The following is a 22,115-nucleotide window of genomic DNA, read 5'->3' on the forward strand; positions in this document are numbered from 1 at the left end:
CACCTGTTTAAAATGGCGCACGCATGGGTGATTTCTCCCTGCGAGGACAGAATACCGCACCGCTTTCCGGGCACCGAAATGAAAAGAGAATTGGCCAGCGGCGGCGAACATGTTTTTTGTGCCACTCCACGTTAGCGCAGTGGCGGCAGAACTGCCGCGCGCTGCCTCTTCCGGTTACCATGACGCATGGTGAATGTGAGCGCGGGGAGTGTGACGCACTCCCGCGCGAGGTCCCTTGCTTACTCGGAACCCCTGGATGGTCACTACCTAAGGTGACGCCGCCAAGATGAAGCTATTCCGATCACTGCATTAGTTCATATCCTCCCACCCCCCAGCCCCATTGAGTAGGCAAAGAAAACTCACCACGCGCCAGATGTGTTGGGGTGAAGTGCATCTTATGTCTGGCTGTTGCTTCAGCGGTTTTAGTATCAGAGAAAGTTAAACGGAGCACTCATTCAAACACTTATAAATGATGCTCTTGGACAACTCGTGTGTTGGATTTGACAATATCTGAAATCTCTCATTGCTTCAGACCCACCCAACATTTAGCGCTTTATAAGTAGTACTTGCCTTTTCGTGCAAATATTTCTTTTTCAGCATGTTGCAGCAGCACACCCAGGACTGGACAGCAGATGACTTGGCTCCCGAGAAGCTGGGCTGCGTCAGTATCGCTTCCAGCTATGGCCACTAAGTGTCACTCAAAGACGAGCGAATGTCTAGCTTTGTTCCTTAGGATCTGTTACATAAGCTACAGTTCCAGGCCTGCCCAGCAGGTGTCACTTTAAGATCAATTCCTGGTCCCCTCCCTTGGGACCGTGTTAGTTCAGTAGCACTCCCAACCCAAGCCGTGGGTTTTTGCAGCTCGGCTTCTCCACGTCAGCTGTCTTTCTTTATCAACACTACCGAACCATCCCTGTAACAAGCATTGTCAAAGTCAATAGGTTTCGCCTTGTTGATCTGTTGACTTGGCCAGTGTTTGTGCTGATGCTGTGCTCGAGTACCCTTTTGTGGACCTGTCCTCTATTGTCTCCGAGGCCTGCAGATGTTTCTGCTATGAAAATTGCAATTGTATAAATACTCCTTGCTCAGATGTATATTCTGCATTCCTAGAATCTGTCCCGCATATCTGCTCCTCACCTCTTCACAATCAACGAAGAGGCGGATAAACTGCAGGAACAGAAGACGGGCAAAGACAGAAGTCAGGATATGGTTCAGCTTTGGCGGAAGAGTGTCACCCTCCTCTGCCAGCAGCAGCAGCTGAATAACTTCACAAATAAAACAATCAATCATAAACCATGTTTATTATCATTTTATTTTTCTCCTACTGTGGAGTCTTGGGGGGCGGGGCCAGGGGATGAAAGGCACTGACGGGGGAGACTAGTGGTGGGCACTGTTATCAGCCCTGCTACGACTCCAGTCCATGTTTTGTTTTCCTTTGAATTCTGGAACTTGTATTTGTGTTTATTCCAATATAAAAAAAATACAATTCCCAGAATTCAAAGAAAAAAAAGCCTGGAATGGAGCAGCACATCACGCATGGACTTGGGAAACTTGGTGGCTACGTTGCGTGTCCTTCCAATACTCCCTTTTATAGAACTATTTTTTGTGTTCTAAGTTAACACGCGATCAGAGTACGTGCATTTATGTAGCTCTACGTTTTCCATCTCTTTCCCTCTTCTGCTTCACTACCCACCAGCTCTGTGTCGCTCTCTTGTGTCTGCTTTTCCCGCCCAAACAGCAACGTGTTACTGTCCCATCTGCCTCTCTGGTGCCCACCGCTGCCTTCCACACTCTGGGCCTTTATCTCCCATTGCCTGCTTTTCCCTTACCCCCAATCTCTCCATGTTCCTATCCCATCTAGCTGCCCCCAAACACCCGGCACATGTTGCTTTCCCGTTGTCTTTTTCTGTAACGCCCTGCATGGTTTTCCCCGGCGTGCTCCTGTTGCCCATCCCCATTACCCGTTCTACAACTCTCCCTCCCTTCCCAATTCTATTACAGGACCGGAGGCTTCGGATTATGCTTCTCTTTCTATTTTATTGCCACTCACAGCAGCCAATCAAAACTTTTTTGTATGCAAAAAAACACTACACATCCCATGATGCTTTGGTATACATCACTTACTGTATGACCCTATAAGAGCCACCATAACCATTACGTGAGCCTCTTTCTTTGCTGCTCACGCAGGAAGTTAAGTGCTCATTTTCACTTACTCATGCTGTTATGCAAATTGATGAATATTTAACAAACACACGCGGCATTGCGATAATGTTAATGACTAATTTCGATTCCTTGCTTGTTGCTTGCTTGATATGCGCGATATGACGTTGACCGTTTAAAGCCCTGAGGCACGCTGACAGGCTCCCTCTGGGAGCGCTTACTGCAGTTATAACTCCGATCCGATCGGCCTCCGTGTTGTACTCCCGCTGGGGGTTTGTGTACCGCGCTGTCTTCGGCAGCGGATCAGCTGTTTATGAATGTGGCAGGCTTCCCTCATTAGCCGGTGCGTTCTGAGAGCTTGTTCCCTCAATCTGACGTGCGTAGCCCAATTGGGCTACTTTTCAGTAGGATTTGGGCTACGCGCGTCGCATTTGCCCGTTTTATCGATCCGAGACTCATTTAGCTCAGAGACTTCCCCCGAGGACACCCTGCTTACGCCTGAAGTGGCTGTAATAATTGTCTGGCCTAGGAGTGGGCACAACTCCATATATTTTGTCCTTTGGCTCTCCCTACGCCCTGAAGGCTGCAAGAATACCTATACAGCCTTGCTGAGGAGCTAGGTACTTTCACTTTGGTTGTGTGCTGTGGGTTGGCTCCCCCTTACTCCTCTACTCAGTCGTCAGTCTGTGAGCAATATATATACATACATATTAGGCCCTATTATGGAGACTTGGGTGAGATATGAGGATGAGGATTATACCTTATATGAAGAGGAAGTGGAAACTCCTTCCCTGGAGGACAATATTGTGGAGGCTCTGGATGCTTCCGTCCAGGAGTCTGTGAATAAGGCCGTTGAGAAGGCAGTCCCTGGGACTGTGCAGCAGGCACTGGCTGCTGCGTTGAAGCCGATAACGAAGCAATTGGAACGATTCGCAAAACGTCACAGCTTTGATAAACCTGCTGAACCAGCAAAGGATACAGCAACTCGTGGGTCCCAACCAAAATCTTGGCCTCATGCCAATGCTCTCTCTTCACTACCTCCCTCTGGTAAGGCCAAATGCCCTGATACAGAAACGGACATTGATACCCCAGGGACTGACATCCCTGATGAGGCTCCACTGAGGAAAAAGGCCAAGAAGACTAAACACATAGAGCAGGACCTATCCCAACCTATGTCTGCCCCGTTCACTTTCAACCCTGCCGACACAGTCCACCCTAGGTCTTCGGACTGGGCTCCTGAGCCAGAAGTGGCGGCATATCTGCATGACAATCTCCCATGAAGCTTTGCTAAGGAGGTGCGTAATAGACTACGCTCTGAATGTCCCAGACCTGATATTCCATACAAAGTTGCAGATACTCCGGATATCGACGCAAGTCTACTCACCTTCCGCAAGAAGTTCGCCAAGGACCCGAAGAAAGGTATTGATCAGGCCTGGCAGGGCTGCCAAGACAAACTCCTGGACGTGGCTGGCCCTCTCGCCAAGATCCTAGAAATGGCCTTAGAGGCACAGGAGTCGGGCACTGCGGTGGACCCGGATGTCCTTGCGGGGTGGACCCAACGGGCCATTTGCTTACTGGGTAACACGAATTGCGCTAAACCGACAGAACGGCGCAAGTCGCGTCTCATGCGGATGGACTCCAAACTTACCGAGTTGGCTGCAGCGGAACCAGGGCCCCTGGCAGAGGGCAATCTCTTCAGAGAACGCTTAGTCAAAGATGTTTCCGGGTACGTTCACGACACTAGACAAGGCCCAGTCTGGTATCAAGCGAGTCTTTCAGGCTGGCCTTTTTCGCTGGGCCGGGGAGGCCGAGGACGCTCGGCAGGCTGCCAATTCTCCCAAGGTCCTCAACGAGGAGACTAAGGAAGGGGCTGCGGAAAGTGGGACTCCACTCACGGAGGAACCTTCTACCCCACCAAACAACGCTTCAACCAGAGGCGTTTCCACTGTGGTGGCCATCGAGAGGGCTTCTGACAACTTTCTACTACCCTTGGGGGGGTCATACTCAGTTTTTCTATCACAATTGGTTTTGAATTTCTCAGGACGCACGGGTCTTACAAACAATTCAGGGGTTCCATCTTGATCTCTACCAGAAACCCTATCAGGACAAACAACCCAGGCAGCTTTCTTTTTCCCAACTAGAATGCGATTTTATCGATTGTGAACTAGACTATTTGCTGCGGAAACACGCGACAGCACATTGCGACGAGGGCCCTTGTGGCTTTTGCAGCAATATTTTCTTAGTGCAGAATAAGGGCAGAGGTCACAGGTTAGTATTGAATTTGAAGGAGTTCAACCAGTTCATGACCTACAAGCACTTCAAGATGGAAGGCATCCATCTTTTGGCGGATCTCCTGAAAGATGGAGACTGGATGGTCCGGCTGGACCTGAAAGACGCCTATCTGTCAATACCTATTTTTCATCCTCACCAACGTTTCCTTCAGTTTCAGTGGCAGAATCAGTGGTTCAAGTACTTGGTCCTTCCTTTCGGTTTCTCCTCAGCACCATGGTGTTTCACCAAGGTGATGAAACAGGTGATAGCTCACCTACGAGAGCAAGGTATTCGCATGATAGTGTATTTAGACGACATACTCATCATAGCACAAACTCCACTGGTACCTGCTCAGCATTTACAAATGACCCTAACTACTTTGCAAAACCTGGGGTTCATGATCAACAAACCCAAATCAGCCCTTCACCCTCGAAAACTGTGGATTTCCTGGGGTTCGTCATAGATTCTCGGAAAACCCAGTTGAGTCTTCCCCGCTCCAAACTGAAAACAATCAGAAAGGAGCTCTCCATGCTGTTATCCAAGCAAACAGTCTCGCTCAGAGTAATTGCCTGGATCGTGGGTCTTCTGGCATCCTCTATACAGGCAATCTTCCCGGGTCCTCTTCATTATCAGGCCCTTCAGGGGTTAAAGATACAACACCTTCAGAAAGGTCTCTCCTACACGGACTTTGTACCTCTCTCTCAGGAGGTGCGAGAAGAAATACAGTGGTGGCTAAGCCACGTGGAGGCATGGAACAGCAGAGCCATTTTCGGGTTTTAGCCGGAAGTAGTTATAGAATCCGTCGCCAGCCGTTGGGGCTGGGGTGCACATTGCTGAGATATCGCCACAGGCGGGCGATGATCCCTGCGTGAACTCGATCTTCACCGCATTTGCCTGGAACTCTTAGCAGGATAGTTCGCGATCCGGACACTGTCACCCAAACGACTCTCATGTTGCATCCTACTTCGGATGGACAATATCTCGGCGGTGAGGTTCATCAACAAATTGGGAGGCACGCGGTCCTCTCTGCTTGCAGAGATAGCGAAGGACTTCTGGCATTACTGCCTAAGTCATCAGATATCGGTGATTGCCGAATATATTCCAGGACAGTCGAACATAGTAGTGGACTGGAATTCCCGATACCTGAAGGATTACAGCAATTGGCAACTCCAACCCCAGGTAGTCAGGTGGTTGCAAGTGATCTGGGGCAGTTGCGAGATCGACCTATTTGCGTCCATACTGAATCGACAGTTGGAGAAGTTCTTCAGCTGGAGACCGGATCCGTTAGCACTGGCGACGGATGCGTTTTCTCAGGATTGGTCTCAGGGACGGAATTATGCCTTTCCCCCGTTCATATTGATTCCCAGGGTGACTACCCAGGTGTCTCGCCATCTGGCAGAAGTGATTTTAGTAACCCCCATGTGGAAGTCACAGCCTTGGTTCCCAATATTATTGGAGATGAGCTGCGACTCCCCCAGGATGATTCCATCATCCTCGACGATGCTCCAGGGCCCTCATGGAGAAATGCACCAGATGATGTTAGCGAGATGGTTGTCCCTGATGGCCTGGAGACTTTCAGGAAAAGATGGCGAATGCCGGGATTTTCGGACGCAGCTGCGGCTTTCATCAACCAAGCCTAGGCTCCCTCCATCAGGAAACGATATTCTTCGGCCTGGAAAGGCTGGGTTCGTTAGTGCGCGGAACAACACGTGGATCCCGTGGGGGCTGAAGTACCCCACATTGTATATTTTATGTCTGAAAAAGCATCGGAAGGTCTGGCATACCGCTCGGTTAACAATTTTCGTGTGGCCATTTCAGCTGGTCATTCTCATATAGATGGCAGGCCGGTAGGTATGCATCCGGTAATTTGTACGTTATTAAAAGGTATTAGGGTAGCGAATCCACCTAAACCAAAGTATTCATCTCTGTGAGATGTAGCTCTAGTTCTTTCCTTATTTGACAAATGGCCACATAATAACATGTTGAGGTGGAAACAACTATCGTGTAAATTAGCTATGCTCTTATGCTTAACTGCCTGTCGGCGGTCCTCTGATGTGAAAGCCCTGGATCTTACAGGTAGAGTATTTACTCCGGAAAGAGTTTCCTTTAACATTACAGCCAGAACTAAGACTTTGTCAAGAAGTGTTGAGTACCATGCTTTTCCTGGTAATGCAAAGCTATGTGTAGTTCAATGTCTAAAGGCTTATGAAGAATGTACAAGATCTATACGACCTGATGGTGTGCCTCAATTGTTAATCGCACTGTAGAAACCGTATAAACCTTGTGTCTCTGGCTACTATAGCCAGATGGTTAAAATCTGACATGCAAGAAGCGAGTATTGATACCCAAGTGTATGGAGCGCATTCTGTGCATGGAGCTATGGCCTCCAAAACCTTTATGTTGGGTTCTACTGTTCCAGATATAATGCGATCTTCCGACTGGTCTTCTGCATCAACTTTTAAACAGTTTTACTATAAACCGCTAGCTGATATAGCTTCAGTTGTATTTGATAAGCGTTAAACTAGCATAATCCGAAGCCTCGGGTTCTGTAATAGAATAAAAAATTAGCTAGTATTCGCACCAAGAATTTTCAATTCTATTAAGGACACAGAGGCGAGGATTATCCCACCGGTTGTATTACAATATCTGTAATGTTTACCCACCCGTATGTATTGATTATTCTGTTTAAGCAGAAATTACGGGTTTATTGTATCTCCTTCCTTCTAGGTTCTGAGAAGAAGATGGAGTAGCAGTACCTCTTGTTAAGAAGATGTTAACGTTCCAGTTTGGTTTCTTCCATGTTGGAGGATTTTGTTTGGACTTGTATTATCATTGGGACTGAAAACGTTCGAGCAAAGAAAGAGGCTCACGTAATGGTTATAGGGTCATACAGGAAGTGATGCATACCAAAGCATCATGGGATGTGTAGTGATTTTTGCATACAAAAAAGTTTTGATTGGCTGCTGTGAGTGGCAATAAAATAGAAAGAGAAGTATAATCCTCGCCTTCGTGTCCTTAATAGAATTGAAAATTCTTGGTGTGAATGCTAGCTAATTTTGTATTCACTTCCCGCTTCCCCAACAAAACAAAGCGCTTTCACACTCCTGCTTCTTTTTTTTTTTTTAACATGTACCGATTCATCTCCAATTGGTACACTAAAAAAAAGTGTAATTTTGCATGCATGCTGCATCATGACGAAAGCATGCAAAATGACATGGTTCGGCAACTGCATCAAACGTCAGCTTTGCCAATGCTTGTTTTGCATTTTGGTCCCTTGCCGCAGAGACCACCAGCAGAGTCTAAATGTGCTGATCGATGGGGTGAGGGGCAGGAGTACAAATACAAATCTCCTTCAGTGTCAGGCTTCCGAGGGAATAATCACCTTCGAGGATTTATGAGGCAACTGTGTGGATCTTGGCAAACTATCTGTATTTTTGGGTCAGAGCTGTTTACTGTTCTCCGAGGTTAGGCCTACTACCCTCCCCAGGTGAAATATGAGCAGTAAAAAGGTGTTTGTCGCCCACCCCACATCCAGTGTATGGTTGGTGGTTAAAAAAAAAGAAACAACTTGTAACTATGCAAGAAGGATTTGTTTTTAAGAGTGAATAGCTCAGTACTAGAAGATCAGACCTGTGTACCCGACATTCGCACGTGACCACTGGTAGAGGCATCCATCTCCTAATATGGAATTGTTTTTTTTCCAATTGGGAGCTAGCTGGAAAATGAAAATCCTCCTGCCATAACAAACCTCCAAACTTGCCTAAGGAAGAGGGCATCAAATATTATCCTTGGTGATTGACCAGGAGATTTCAAACTTTGAACAATGCAACATTTTGAGCGGGAGATAGAACAGAGTTCAGCAATTTGAGTTCAGGCATCGATTCCATTAGCTCCCCTAGAAACTACTGAAAGAAGCACCACAGCTGACTGGAAGCTGCACTCCTTCCAGATTTCTGAACATTAAGTCGAGTACTAATGTATGTTGAGTGCCCTGCAAAAGGTGTGTGCTGGTGCTCATCAGAACAGTGGCAGAAACTTCAGGGCAAGCTCTCCTCCAGGCTGGGACTAAGCTGGAGAAAAGACAGGGAGCTCATCTCACAATGCCTCTCTAAGGTGTTCCAGTGGTTGGCCCGGCACCAACTGAAATGCAACCCGGACAAGACTGAGACCATGATTTTTGGGCCAGCTCCCACAAACCTCTTGAGATCTTGCTGGCCTAAGGATGTGCTGCAGCCAGGCCCTCTGCAGAGTTCTGTAAGGAATCTAGGTATCAAATTTGACAGCACCCTCTCCTTCCAACCTTAGATACAAGCGATGATCAGTTCCTGTTTTGGCATACCTCAGATGCTGAAAAGATTCTTACCTCTCCTGTCTGAGTCATCCAGGAAAAAGGTCATCCAGGCTTTGATCACCCTGACACTGGATAATGGGAACGCACTTTACCTTGGCCTCCCAGAGTGCCTTCTGAGCAGACTCCAGGTGGTGCAAAACTCTGCAGCCAGACTTTTACTCAAACTCCCCCCTAGGTCCCACATGTCCTCTCAACTGAAGGCCCTTCACTGACTCCCCATGAATGAGAGGGTAACATTTAAGGCCCTGGTCGTAGTGCATAGGGCCTTGCACGTTTCAAGAGCAGGATACCTCAGAGAGAACATTAATGAATACATTCCGGCACACACTTTGCGTTCTTCCTCTGCTTATCTGGCAAAGTCCCTCGGATCCACCGACTTAGAATGGGCGGCTGATCCTTTTCTTATTTGGGGCCCCTCAACTGGAGCAAACTCCCAAGGGACCTACACATAACCAGTGATCTCTCAGTTAAAGAAAAAAAAAACAGAAAGCTTGGCTTTTCACACAATCTGATTAGGTTTTAAGCTGGTGCCGTAAGTCTTTAACACCGGGACACTCTTCGAGTAGCTGTGCGCTGTGCAATTTCTTATAACATAATATAACAGAACGTCTACAATGGACTTTCTGCTGCTTACGAGTGAGAAGCAAGCATAAAAGTCCAGGTGCCTCAGTTCACTCTTCCCCAGAGAATGTCTATGGTACCCGAGGAAGGCCCTTTCCTTTATCGCTCAACTATGTTTTTTCCATTTACCTCTATCCTCTAACCTGGCCTATACCCTAGTTCCTCAACCTGCAGCTCCTGCTTAAGTGTTATGAAAAGAAGGAAGTCTTCATTAGCTATTGCAAGCAACAGACTCCAGGGCCCAAAGACAATGTTGAACAAGCATTGGCTAAGCCAAGAGGCCTCGCCTATACAAGAGTTATTGGCTTTCGCCATGTTTTTTTGCCATGTTTTACACCACTGTGGCTGCTGTTCAGCATGGCTAAAAGTTAGTGGCGTGGAGTGTCCTATAGTGGAGTGGGGAGAGCAGAGAGTTGTAGACTCGATTTGTTGGAGTAGAGTGTCACAGAGTGGAGTAGGGGGCAGTAGAGGGAGTAGAGTTCAGTGGTTCAGTGTCAGAGTACAGTGTCAGTGTTCAGTGTCATAGAGTGGAGTGGCGTATCTATATCACAGTACCTTTAAATCCTACTTACACAATATGGCTTCTATTCATGCTTATACTCTAGTACTTCTACCCTAACTATACCATAGCACCTTTACTCCTACTAATGTTCTAGTTCTTTTATTCCAGTCTATGTCTTAGTATCTCTAATATTCAGTGCCTAATTTGTGTGTGTTTGCCAGTGGTCGGTACCAGCACTTATCCTTTTTTAACACTGGCATATGTATGACAGTACACCACATGGTGGCACTGTCAGTCGATTTTGAAATGAGCAGTGTTTTTAAATATTAAATATTTGATTAGACTTAAAAGGCAATATCAGCATGTCCGAGCCATTCATTTCGGTCATATGGTATAGCTCAAATTGTCTTTCCAGGACTGTAGTGGTAGTTGGTGGTGTTGGTATTGGTAGTTGGCTACGCAAGCGGTGACCGTATGCGGTGCAAGCTGCAATGGCTTCCTATGAAATATATTGATCCCTGGGACAATTTTTTTTTTTTTTTTTTTTTACAATTTAAGCACTGACATGATATAGTATCTACTACCTCCTAGAACATGATACCCCCTGCCCTACTTAGTGTAACGTTTGTTTACCAATACATCTTCCCCTACCGTTACCACAGTACCTCTACCCATACCTTTACTCTAGCACTTCTTCCAACATTTATAAAATGGGGTCTGTTTCACACTGTCCCCTCTCCATTACGCCTCACAATTTTCCTCCTTACCCATTTTGTTGTGCAGCTTTCTTATCCCACAAACATTTTTTTTCTATTGTTTACAGTTCCTCAAACATTTTGAGGGAGAGGGTTTTCCTCATTTTCGAAATTCACTTAAATGGAGTTGCAAAAGCCTCCAGTCATTGGGAGGGTAGATTCTATTTTGGTTTTCTGTGAAATATGTACACAGGCACTCCTTTGTTCAAGGACCATGAGGGTTCTTTGGCCCTGCAAGTTTGTTCAAGTTACTTTGCCCCCGGCGTTCCAAATTCTCCATTCCCAACTGTCTATTGCGACCCCCCTCCCTCCCACCTTCTGAAACAATGGCCTATCTAGATCCAGTACACCCTGGCACTGCAGCCAATCAGTGTGTGGACAATGTCCTGGTAGCCCGAGGCTCCAAGCGAAAGAGTACTTGTAACTTAAAAAAAAAGCCCTCAATATACCTGTCCCCTGACCACAAACCTTCACCACATTTTGTGACATTCCCAGTTGCAGGCTGAAGGTACATATTTCAGTGCTAATTTAGTAACCTATTGTCTGGACCTAACGAGGCAGCAGGATTGTAATGCTAGAGCGGGTTGGCACCTCTGACTGCTGCATCCATTCAGTGGCTGGACCCAAACCGCACATTGAGAAGGGTTCAGCACATTAGCAGGACATTAACTGCAGCTTTTGACTCAACAGAAAGGCTCTGAACATGCTTCGGATCATTGCCTTTTAAATGCTAGTGCTAGACGCATGGTTTTTTGTCTCCCTTCGCATCTACGATACCTACTCTATTTCTCGAAGCATGCATTAAAGAAATATTGTTTTAAAAGTCACATATCCGGCTGGATATTATCTGTGAAAACCGTTCTCTTCGTTGTGGCTAAGAACAAACCCTTAAACACCTCCTATCAGAAATCAAGAATGCTCAACCGCGGCTCCTGCTGAAGTGTTACGAAAACAAGGGAGCCTTCTTCAGCTAGTGCAAGCAGCAGATTCCAGGACAACGATGAACATGCACTGGCAAAGCCAATGGGTCTCACCTTTACAAGAGCTATTGGCTTTCGCAATGTGTTTTTGCCATCTTGTACACCAGTGTGGCTGCTGTTAGCTATGGCTACAAGTGTCCTAGAGTGGAGTGGGGAGAGTAGGGTGCTGTACACTGGATTTGTTGGAGTAGAGTGTCTTTGAGTGGAGTAGGGGGGATTGAAGTGTTGCAGAGTTAAGTAGAAGGGAGTAGTTTAGTGGCAGAGAGTGTTGTAGAGTGCAGTGTCATAGAGTACAAAGTCGTAGAGTGGAGTGGCGCAGAGTGGGGTGGGGTGGAATAGGGTTGAGCGGGGTGGAATTGGGTTGAGGTAGTGGTGCGGATTGGATTGGAGTAGATTGGGGTTGATTGGGGTAGAGTGGGTTGAATTGAGTGAAAAAGGGTGGATTGGAGCGGGTGGACTGGATGGGATGGATTTGAGTGGTGGATTGAAATGGGGTGAGGTGAATTGGATTGGGGTGAACTGGAGTGGGGTGGGCTATATTGGTTTGGGCTGGGTGTATTGGATTGGTGGATTGGAGTGGTGTGAACTAGAGTGGAGGAGGTGAATTTGAATACACTGGAGGGGGTGGATTGAACTGAAGTGGGGTGGATTACAGTGTGGTGGGCTGGATGGAATGGAGTGAGTTGGGTGGACTGAACTGGGGTGGATTGGACTGCAGTGGAGTGGGGTGGATTGGAGCAGGGTGGACTGGAGTGGGGTGGAATTGAGTGGGCTGGAATTGAGTGGGGTGAATCGGGGTGGGGTGAATCAGAGTGGGGTGAATTGAATTGATGTGGGGTAGATTAGAGTGGAGTAGATTGGATTGCAGTGGGGTGGATTGGATTGGAGTGAGGTGGATTGGATTGGAGTGAGGTGGATTGGATTGAGTGGGGCACATCATTTTAGATTGGAGTGGGGCAGATTGAAGTGGGTCAGACTGTTTTAGATTAGAGTCGAGCAGATTGTTTTGGATTCAAGTGGGGCAGATTGGAGTAGGGCAGATTGTTTTGGACTGGAGTGGGGCAGATTGTTTTGGATGGAGTAGTAAAGATTGGAATGGGGCAGAATGTGTCGGGAAGATTGGAGTAGGGCAAATTGTTTTAGATTGAGTAGGGTAGATTGTTTTGGATTGGAGTGGCAGATTGTTTTGGATTGGAGTGGGGAAGACTGTTTTGGATTGGAGTGGGGCAGATTGTTTTGGATTGGAGTGGGGCAGACTGTTTTAGATTGGAGTGGGCAGATTGTTTTGGATTGGAGTGGGGCAGCTTGTTTTGGACTGGAGTAAGGCAGATTGTTTTGAATTAGAGTGAGGCAGATTGTTTTAAATTGGAGTGAGGCAGACTGTTTTGGATTGGAGAGGGACAGATTGTTTTGGATTGGAGTGGGGCAGATTGTTTTGGAATGGAGTGGGGCAGATTGCTTTAGAATGGGCCAGATTGTTCTGGATTGAAGTGGGGCTAATTGGAGTGCGGAAGATTGGAGTGGGGAAGATTGTTTTCAATTGGAGGGGGGCAGATTGGAGTAGGGTGGGTTGAGAAGATTGGATTGTGGTGCTTTGGAGTGGATTGCATTAGGGTGAGAGGTTGGGATTGGAGTGGGGCAGATTGGAGTACCGAAGAGTGGGGTGGGGCAGATTGTTGTGGATTGGAGTGAGGGCAGATTGTTTTAGATTGGCGTGGGGCTTATTGGATTGGGGCAGATTGAAGTGGGGTGGGTTGTAAAGGTTGCATAGTGGTGGATAGAAGTGGATTGGCGTGAGTGGTTTGTAATGGAGTGGATATGTTTGGATTGAGTGAGGCAGATTGATGTGGGGTAAGGTGGGGTAGATTGGCATGGATTTGAGTGGGGCGGATTGGGGTGAGTTGGTTTATGGATGTACTGCACGATTATGAATTAAAGCATCATTTAAGAAAAGTACACATAAGAAAAAAACAATGTCGCTTTGCAATGAGATATTCATCATCTTTTAAGAACAGCACCCATGAGCAAAAACAATAGAAAATATGAGTGTAAAGTAAGAAAAGAAGACATGGCAAAATAAAAGAAAGTTAAGTATAGAAAATAAAATCATTGCAATTTTGTTTGTTCTGCTGTACACTTTTTTGCCACTCACACGCCTTCTGTTTGCATGGTACTAAGCGTTAAAAAAGAACAAAATAGTGCCTCAATCATGTCGGGAGCAGCACGGCCACTGATTAAAATGAATCAATCAGTGCTTGCTCCCTGCTCCACGACAGGAACAGAAATGATGTTAGGCCTGTGTTGAGGAATTGCGAGGCTGTAAAGGAGAGTGGCAGGCAAGCCAACAAATGGTAAGCAATATGTGGGCTCCAAGCCTTTTTTGTTAACAACAGTATCTAGCAAGCGAGACGCAAGCGCTAGCACATGCTCTTGCAGGCTCGACCCTAAACAAGTGAGACGCATGCACTGGTGCATGCTCTTGCAGGCTCGACCCTAAACAAGTGAGACGCATGCACTGGTGCATGCTCTTGCTGGCTCGACACTAAACAAGTGAGACGCATGCACTGGTGCATGCTCTTGCAGGCTCGACACTAAACAAGAGAGTAACAATCATGGATACTGCCCAGTACTGTGTCTCCCCTTGGACCTTGAGCAAATTCATGACTTGGCATGGAACTAGCAGCAGAGTGTGGCGCGTGTGCCCACTACCCCTCACCTGGCAGGAGCAGTGTGGTCCGCGTCACAATGTTAATTTCCTGTAGATGCTCCAGGGTCTCAGTGTGGAAGAGGCGAATGGAGGAGCCTGCAGAAAAAGCCATCCACACGCCACTGCCTGCTTTCACCATCTGTGTGACACCCACCTCCGGATCCTGGTGAGCCTCGAATCCCTATAGTGGAGAGAAGAGAGAAAAGAAGGGGCATAAAGTACAGCAGACTCACTTCCAGCAGCCTTATTTCATCCTTAGGTAGTGCAGACACAGAAATGGTCAACAGCTGCATTCATGCTGCAGGGCAGGAATTAGCAGACTAAAGAATGCCACATGGGACAGTTGCCTATTTATTGACACAGTCCATCCAAGACCATTTGCTTTCCCTTTTCGAGCCCTCAGTATGGCAGGCTGGTACAAGTTACTAATCCTGCATGCATCACAGATAACAAAATATTTCTTGACTGAGTTACAGGATTGGTTAAAGGGTAGTTGTTTCCAAATTCCATGGTGTCATTAATGACCAGCCTCAGCAACACCTCCAGTTTTTCTCTGCTGCCCGCCTCCTGACCTGGGTGCATGGCCTGGGCACATCTCATTGCCCTATATGGTTCACCACTTGTCGAACCTCTCGATACTGCGCTACTTAGGAGATCCCTCCTCAGGTACTATCTTTTAGGTACCCACTCTTATCTGGTCATATTACACCAAGCAAGAGGCTCCTCTCAGTCACAAAACTGCATCCCCGAGCCTCATAGCGGTGCACCTGGCGCAGTAGAAAAGGCAGATGGTAACTGCATTAGTGCAGGTCTATTTAAATTTTCTGCACTGTTGATGCTGCGACTAACCAGTTGTCCACCCACCAGGAAAAAGGAAAAAGTATTATGTGTCTGAATGCTGGTTAGAATGGAAGTAGGAAAAAAAACACTTCAAATATATTTTCCTTTGGGGCTGTTGGTTTCTTTCTGTCTACCTCCATTAAGGTGTTTCTGCAGGCACAATCTACTTCCTGCCAGTGCTTAATTTGAACCGGTGGTTTCCGGTGCTCGGCGCAGGCACTTCATTACCGGCACCGGCATTTAATTGCTGGAACCTGCATTTATGATAGCTGCCACATGGTTGCGCTCTTTGTGCAATTTAAAGATGAGCAGAAAAACAGTTGCATGCTAATTCAATATACATTAAAAACAACTAATACCTGCCACCCAAGCCATTCTTAAGGCTTTGGCGGCACTTGAACAGTCTGAATTGTCATACTTGTAGCATTCTGATGGCTAGTAGTTGTGTTAGTACAGTGGCAATGCAAGGTGCAAACCACAGTGGCCTACTGACGAGGGCTCCGGCACTTTTAAAAAACAAACAAATTAAGCACTGCTCCTGCTCTTCTCTGTCCCACCTTCCTCCAAGTGCAAGTGCACGATGTGTGAGGGTATGCCATTGGCCATGTATGACCTCATGTGTTGGACCTCCGCTTACCGCTTGCCTCCTCTTTCTGGTGATTGACTTTTCCTAGCCTTAGAAATCTGCCCTCCAGGGCGCCCAGATCCACTGTATAGGGAAAGGGTGACCTCCACTCCAGTTATGACATTCCTGTTCGGACCTGTCAAGGCCTAGAATGACATTGGGCCGGAGCTCCTGCCACCTTTACCTCTTATTGCTAGCTTCCTGCACCCTAATCACCTTATTACTTGCAAATAACTTCCACAAGACTTCCATTGACCCCAGGCACTAGTTTAACTACTGTCTTTGTGGTATCCAGTTCTGAACAGTCTCCACCTCTCTGGGTGGACCGACCGACCCACTACTGCACTGTGTGTAGAGAACTCTTGGAAGAACCATTACTACAGATGGGTTGGTCCCATCAACCCACAACTTTGATGTCTCTGATTATTTTTGGGTTGTGCCTTCGTCGGTTCTGGATTGAAACCATAGACCCAATGCTGCACCGCTTTCGAATGGATTCGGCTTGTGCCTCTTTTGCTTTGGGATGGAACTTCTTCACTACTGGGGTCTATTGATATAATTTGGGGAAACAACTGCCACACCCGGATGTAGCCAGTCCCATTCCTACGTCAAAACACCCCATTGCCAGAATACGCCATCTTGCTAGGGTAATTGGGGTAGGTATGTGCAAATGAGTCCATATGCCTCACATATTTATACTGAATACCATGTTTTAGAGCATCTAACAATTCACAGCAGCAAGTTTGGAGCACACTTCCAAGTCTAAAGCATGACACCAAAACCCACAGACTACCATAAAAACAACACACTACCAACGATGTAGAGCATGCCGAGTGCTACTCACTCAACCACCCGAAAAACACTTTGGGGCTTCTAAGGTGTATGGAAAGCACTATATATATATATAAAGCAGTACAATTCAACAATGCAAGAATATTTTTCCAAACCTCGCTCTCCATATTCAGAAATCCTCTGACTTCATACACTTGATTACCAGATGCAGAGATCCCAGTCCTGCTTCATAACTGGGGTTCGCCATTTCCTCTCTAGCTGCTTGGTTCTAGGAACACACAACACATCTGTGATCAAGCTGGTAGCAGACAGTTGTCAAGATGCAGGATGGCCCCATGTTAAGGCCTCTCTGGCAATGGGAATTAGTAGTTCTCACTGGAATTAGAAAGATACCCAGTGGCTGGGAGCAGAAGGGGCATCCCATAGTGCACTATCTTTCTAACACTTGGTCATAGAAGTGAAATCCTATTGGTTGTGATGTTCTTCTTGCATTGAAGGACCGAATATCCTGCATCCAATAACCATGTGTACCAGAGCCAATCAAGTAGGCCAGAGCATCACTTCCAAGCAGCACGGTTCAACGCGTGGACACGTGACGTGCTCTTCTCGGTGCTTAACAAAACCCCATAAACAAAGAACACGTTAGCTTCCTACTTTGTACGTGTTTAGGGTCAAGGCTGTTGGGAATGCTAAGCAACATTACGTCGAAAAGAAAAGAAAGGAAGACATTATCCTTTCAGCAATGAGGCACCAGATTCAAACCGATGTTTCTTTTCAAAATAATTTAGGGGGGGGAGGGGAGGGGGGGTTGGAGGATTGCGACTTTCAATGCCTGATTATGGCATAGAAATATTTGTCTCTCATAGTGAATATAAACCCCCTAACACCGTTGCAAGAAAACAGGGCAGCACAAAGGCATTCAGTGTAGCATTCAGCACAAAAAGAGCAGAGCTCGCCACCGTTCAGCCTTCGCCCACGGCTCTTTGTTAAACATTTTCATACTAAACTCAAGGTGGCATGTTTGTATTACCACACCGGCTGCTTCGGGTGGCCAGAGCATGGCATGGACCTGCTCCTTCAGGTGCACAGAGAACGGCATGGCATGGACCTGCTCCTTCAGGTACATACAGCATGGCATGGACCTGCTCCTTTGGGTGCACAGAGCATGGCATGGACCTGCTCCTTCGGGTGCCCAGAGCATGGCAGGGACCTTCTCCTTCAGGTGCACCGAGAATGGCATGGACCTGCTCCTTCGGATGCATAGAGCATGCATGGTATGGACCTGCTACTTCAGGTGCATACAGCATGGCATGGACCTGCTCCTTTGGGTGCACAGAGCATGGCATGGACCTGCTCCTTCGGGTGCCCAGATCATGGCAGGGACCTGCTTCTTCAGGTGCACCGAGCATGGCATGGACCTGCTCCTTCGGAAGCATAGAGCATGCATGGCTTGGACCTGCTCCTTCAGGTGCATAGAGCATGGAATGGCATGGACCTGCTCCTTCGGAAGCATAGAGCTTGCATGGCATCGACCTGCTCCTTCAGGTGCATAAAGCATGCATGGCATGGACCTGCTCCTTCAGGTGCACAGAGCATGGCATGGACCTGCTCCTTTGGATGCATATAGCATGCATTGTATGGACCTGCTCCTTAAGGTGCATAGAGCATGCATGGGATGGACCTGCTCCTTCAGGTGCATAAAGCACAACATGGCATGGACCTGCTCCTTCAGGTGCACAGAGCATGGTATGGACCTGCTCCTTCAGGTGCACAGAGCATGGCATGGACCTAGTCCTTCAGGTGCACAGAGCATGGCATGGACCTGCTACTTCAGGTGCACAGAGCATGCATGGCATGGACCTGCTCCTTCAGGTGCATATGGCTGGGTCTAAACTGGGGTGGCATGGTGAGCAAAAGAACGATGGATTTAACCCAGATCTCTTGACTGGGGGTGAATGAATGATTCGTTCAGCATTCCGTCCATCATTTGCTTGTGTAGCACCCTTCAGGTGCATAGAGCATGCATGTAATGGACCAGCTTCTTCGGGTGCATGGACCTGCTCCTTCGAGTGCATAGAGTATGGCATGGACCTAGTCCATCAGGTGCACACAGCATGGCATGGACCTGCTCCTTCGGATGCATAGAGCATGCATGGCATGGACCTGCTCATTCAGGTGCATAGAGCATGCATGTAATTGACCTGCTCTTTCGGGTGCACAGAGCATGGCATGGACCTGCTCCTTCAGGTGCACAGAGCATGGCATGGACCTGCTCCTTCAGGTGCATACAGCATACATGGTATAGACCTGCTCCTTCAGGTGCATACAGCATACATGGTATGGATCTGCTCCTTCAGGTGCATACAGCTTGCATGGCATGGACCTGCTCCTGCGGGTGAACAGAGCATGGCACGGACCTGCTCCTTAAGGTGCACAGAGTATGGCATGGACCTGCTCCTTCAGGTGCATAGAGCATGCATAGACCTACTCCTTCAGGTGCACAGAGCATGGCATGGACCTGCTCATTCAGGTGTATAGTGCATTCATGGCATGGACCTGCCCCTTCAGGTGCATAGAGTATGCATGGATGAGCTTCTTCAGGTGCATAGAGCATGCATGGCATGTACCTGCTCCTTCAGGTGCATAGAGCATGCATAGCATGGACCTGCTCCTTCAGGTGCACACCGCATCGCATGGACCTGCTCCTTTAGGTGCAGGGAGCGTAGCATGGACCTGCTCCATCAGGTGCATAGAGCACGGCATGGCATGGACCTGCTCCTTCAGGTGCATAGAGCATGGCATGGACCTGCTCATTCAGGTGTATAGTGCATTCATGGCATGGACCTGCTCTCTCGGGTGCACAGAGCATGGTGTTGATTGAACCTCCTGGTTCATTTGATCAGAGCATGCAGCGGCGGCTCCTCCACAATGGCGGAGGAGCCTCGCCCCACTGGCTCAGAGCCAGCAGCTGAAAAATAAAACAATATTTCATTATCGTTTTATTTTTCAGCTGCTGGCTGAGGCAGAGTGGGTAGGAAGGGGCAGGGTCTGGCCATGGGAGGGAGGAGGAATGAAGTGCTATGTGCATTTCTAAGTGCGCATGTCTTTTTGGCTGGCCAAACAGACATGCGCACTTAGGTTTCTCTAACCCGGAAACAGGTGTAGAAACAGCAAAAGCTCCCTGTGCCTAAGCAGAGCATCAAACCAGCCCGCTTGGGGCAATCCCAGTGCTGCTCTTATTGTATTGTGGAAACTAGCTGCCATGGCTGTTAGCATCAGCTGAAGCCATTTTGTTTGTGGCAGCCATTTTAGTTAGCCATGTGCTCGCCATGTGCTTTCTCCCTCTTCACGGTTGACAGCCCTTGTATTCTGCTTGTGTCATGTGATATAGTTATCTCCTTCAGCACTGAGCCAGAGCCTTCCACATGCTCAGAAAGACCTGTAGCATCCAGAATTCACCTGCTCTTAGTATATAACTGTCAGGCTGTTTTTACTGATGTAAGGAGAAATGTCTCCCCTCCCACTTTGTTGAGCAAGCAATTTTTGTATACCCGTATTAGTCAATAACTATTCTTGTATGTGCCAGTACCTCCCCTTGGTCTCATGCTGACTATGCAACAAATGCATATATAATGCCCATGTTCTTTGTACTCCTTAGACTGCCTCCTACAGTTGTCTGAGGGTACCGTGTTGATGCAGTGTCCCTCATGTGAGGTTAATAAATGCATTCTTTTGATATTACAGCTTCCGTGCCAATCTCTTCTTTGTTGGTTTAAGGACCAGGTTCATCAGTGTACCCCTAAAAAGGTTTTTATTTCTACAGTATGAGAGCAGCATCTGGATTGGATAGGGAGTGTGTCCCAGGGACTGCCAGGAGCACTGGAGCACGAAGCAGCCACGGGGTCAGGTACATTTCTTTTTTTCAAATTCAACCCTCCGTACCCTGCCACAGATGCTGCCCTGCTACCCTGCCACTGCATATTGGTAGCAGCCACGACAAGAGCATGGTGTTGATATTTACCGCTGTTTTGAACTAATCTTACCACCTGAAGCAGCAGCAGTTCAGTATGGCACTAACCTGTTACTACTTTATGTGGTCACAGTATGGTGCTGACCTACTGCTCCCTCTGTGGTCAGTCTAATGCACTGGCCTGTGCTCCGTTATGTGGTCAAAGTATGGCAGTGACCTGCTGATAGTTTGTGTGGTCAGAGTAAGGTCCTGACCTGTGGCCATTTGGTAAGGTCACAGTATGACACTGACCTGCTGCAGTTTTGAGAGGTCAGTTTATAGCACTGACGTCTGTTGAACAGGCCAATTTGAGTAGGACTCTGCAGCCCCAGACACTGTCTGCGGTCCTGGAGGTGGGAGGTAGGTGCAGGTGCCTCAGGGGCTACAAAGGGCCAGCATGGGTGATCCCATTTTGGGTGTGCTTTTTAAGCTAAATACAAAGCTCGGCTGAACAATGAAACCACCCAGACGGTACCCTCACCCATAGCATACCTGGGGGTGTGAATGTGATGTGTATGTCCAGGCGTATATGTGACATGCTCTCTAAGCCAGACTGTGGTTGCCTTACTCGCACCTGTGTACAGCTCTCTCTCTGCCAGACTGTGGTTGCCTTACTCGTGCCTGTGTACAGCTCTCTCTCTGACAGGCTGTGGTTGCCTTATTTGCTCCTGTGTACAGCTCTCTCTGTGCTAGACTGTGGTTGCCTTACTTGCTCCTGTGTACAGCTCTCTCTCTCTCTCTGACAGACTGTGCTTGCCTTACTCGCACCTGTGCACAGCTCTCTCTCTGCCAGACTGTGTTTGCCTTACTCGTACCTGTGTACAGCTCTCTTTCTGCCAGGGGGTGGTTGCCTTATTTGCTCCTGTGTACAGCTCTCTCTGTGCTAGACTGTGCTAGCCTTACTCGCTTCTGTGTACAGCTCTCTCTGCGCCAGGCTGTGGTTGTCTTACTCGTGCCTGTGTACAGCTCTCTCTCTCTCTACCAGATTGTGGTTGCCTTACTCGCTTCTGTGCACAGCTCTCTCTCTGCCAGAGTGTGGGTGCCCTATTCATGCCTGTGCACAGCTCTCTCTGTGCTAGACTGTGGTTGCCTTACTCGTGTCTGTACATAGCTCTCTCTGTGCTAGACTGTGGTTGCTTTACTTCGTACCTGTGCACTGCTCTATCTCTCTGTCAGACTGTGGTTGCCTTACTCGTACCTGTACACAGCTCTCTGTGTGCCAGACTGTGGTTTTCTTACTCGCTCCTGTGTACAGCTCTCTCTCTCTCTCTCTCTCTGCCAGAGTACGGTCGCCCTATTCATGCCTGTGTACCGCTCTCTCTGTGCAGACTGCAGGGGCCTTACTTGCTCCTGTGTATAGATCTCTCTGTAAAAGCCTGCAGGTGCTTTACATTTGCCTGTACACAGCTCTCTATGTGCTAGACTGTGGTTGTCTTACTCTTGCCTGTGCACAGCTGTCTCTCCGACAGACTGTGCTTGCCATACTCGCTTCTGTGTACAGC

At 47.8% G+C, this 22,115-nt stretch overlaps 1 protein-coding gene across 10 annotated transcripts in view; it reads right to left on the reverse strand.

The window, feature by feature from the left end:
* The window catches only part of ARHGEF10L (Rho guanine nucleotide exchange factor 10 like), a 585,939-nt gene that overhangs the window by 16,480 nt on the left and 547,344 nt on the right, over window positions 1-22,115 (reverse strand). For all 10 annotated transcript variants that reach the window (XM_085608202.1, XM_085608218.1, XM_085608210.1 and 7 more), the window contains one exon: window positions 14,357-14,528. In XM_085608202.1, coding sequence (XP_085464328.1) covers window positions 14,357-14,528 — 172 coding nt within the window. The remainder of the gene's footprint in view (window positions 1-14,356; window positions 14,529-22,115) is intronic.

This window comes from Triturus cristatus, chromosome 1_2, assembly GCF_964204655.1.
Source record: "Triturus cristatus chromosome 1_2, aTriCri1.1, whole genome shotgun sequence".
Lineage (NCBI taxonomy): Eukaryota > Metazoa > Chordata > Amphibia > Caudata > Salamandridae > Triturus > Triturus cristatus.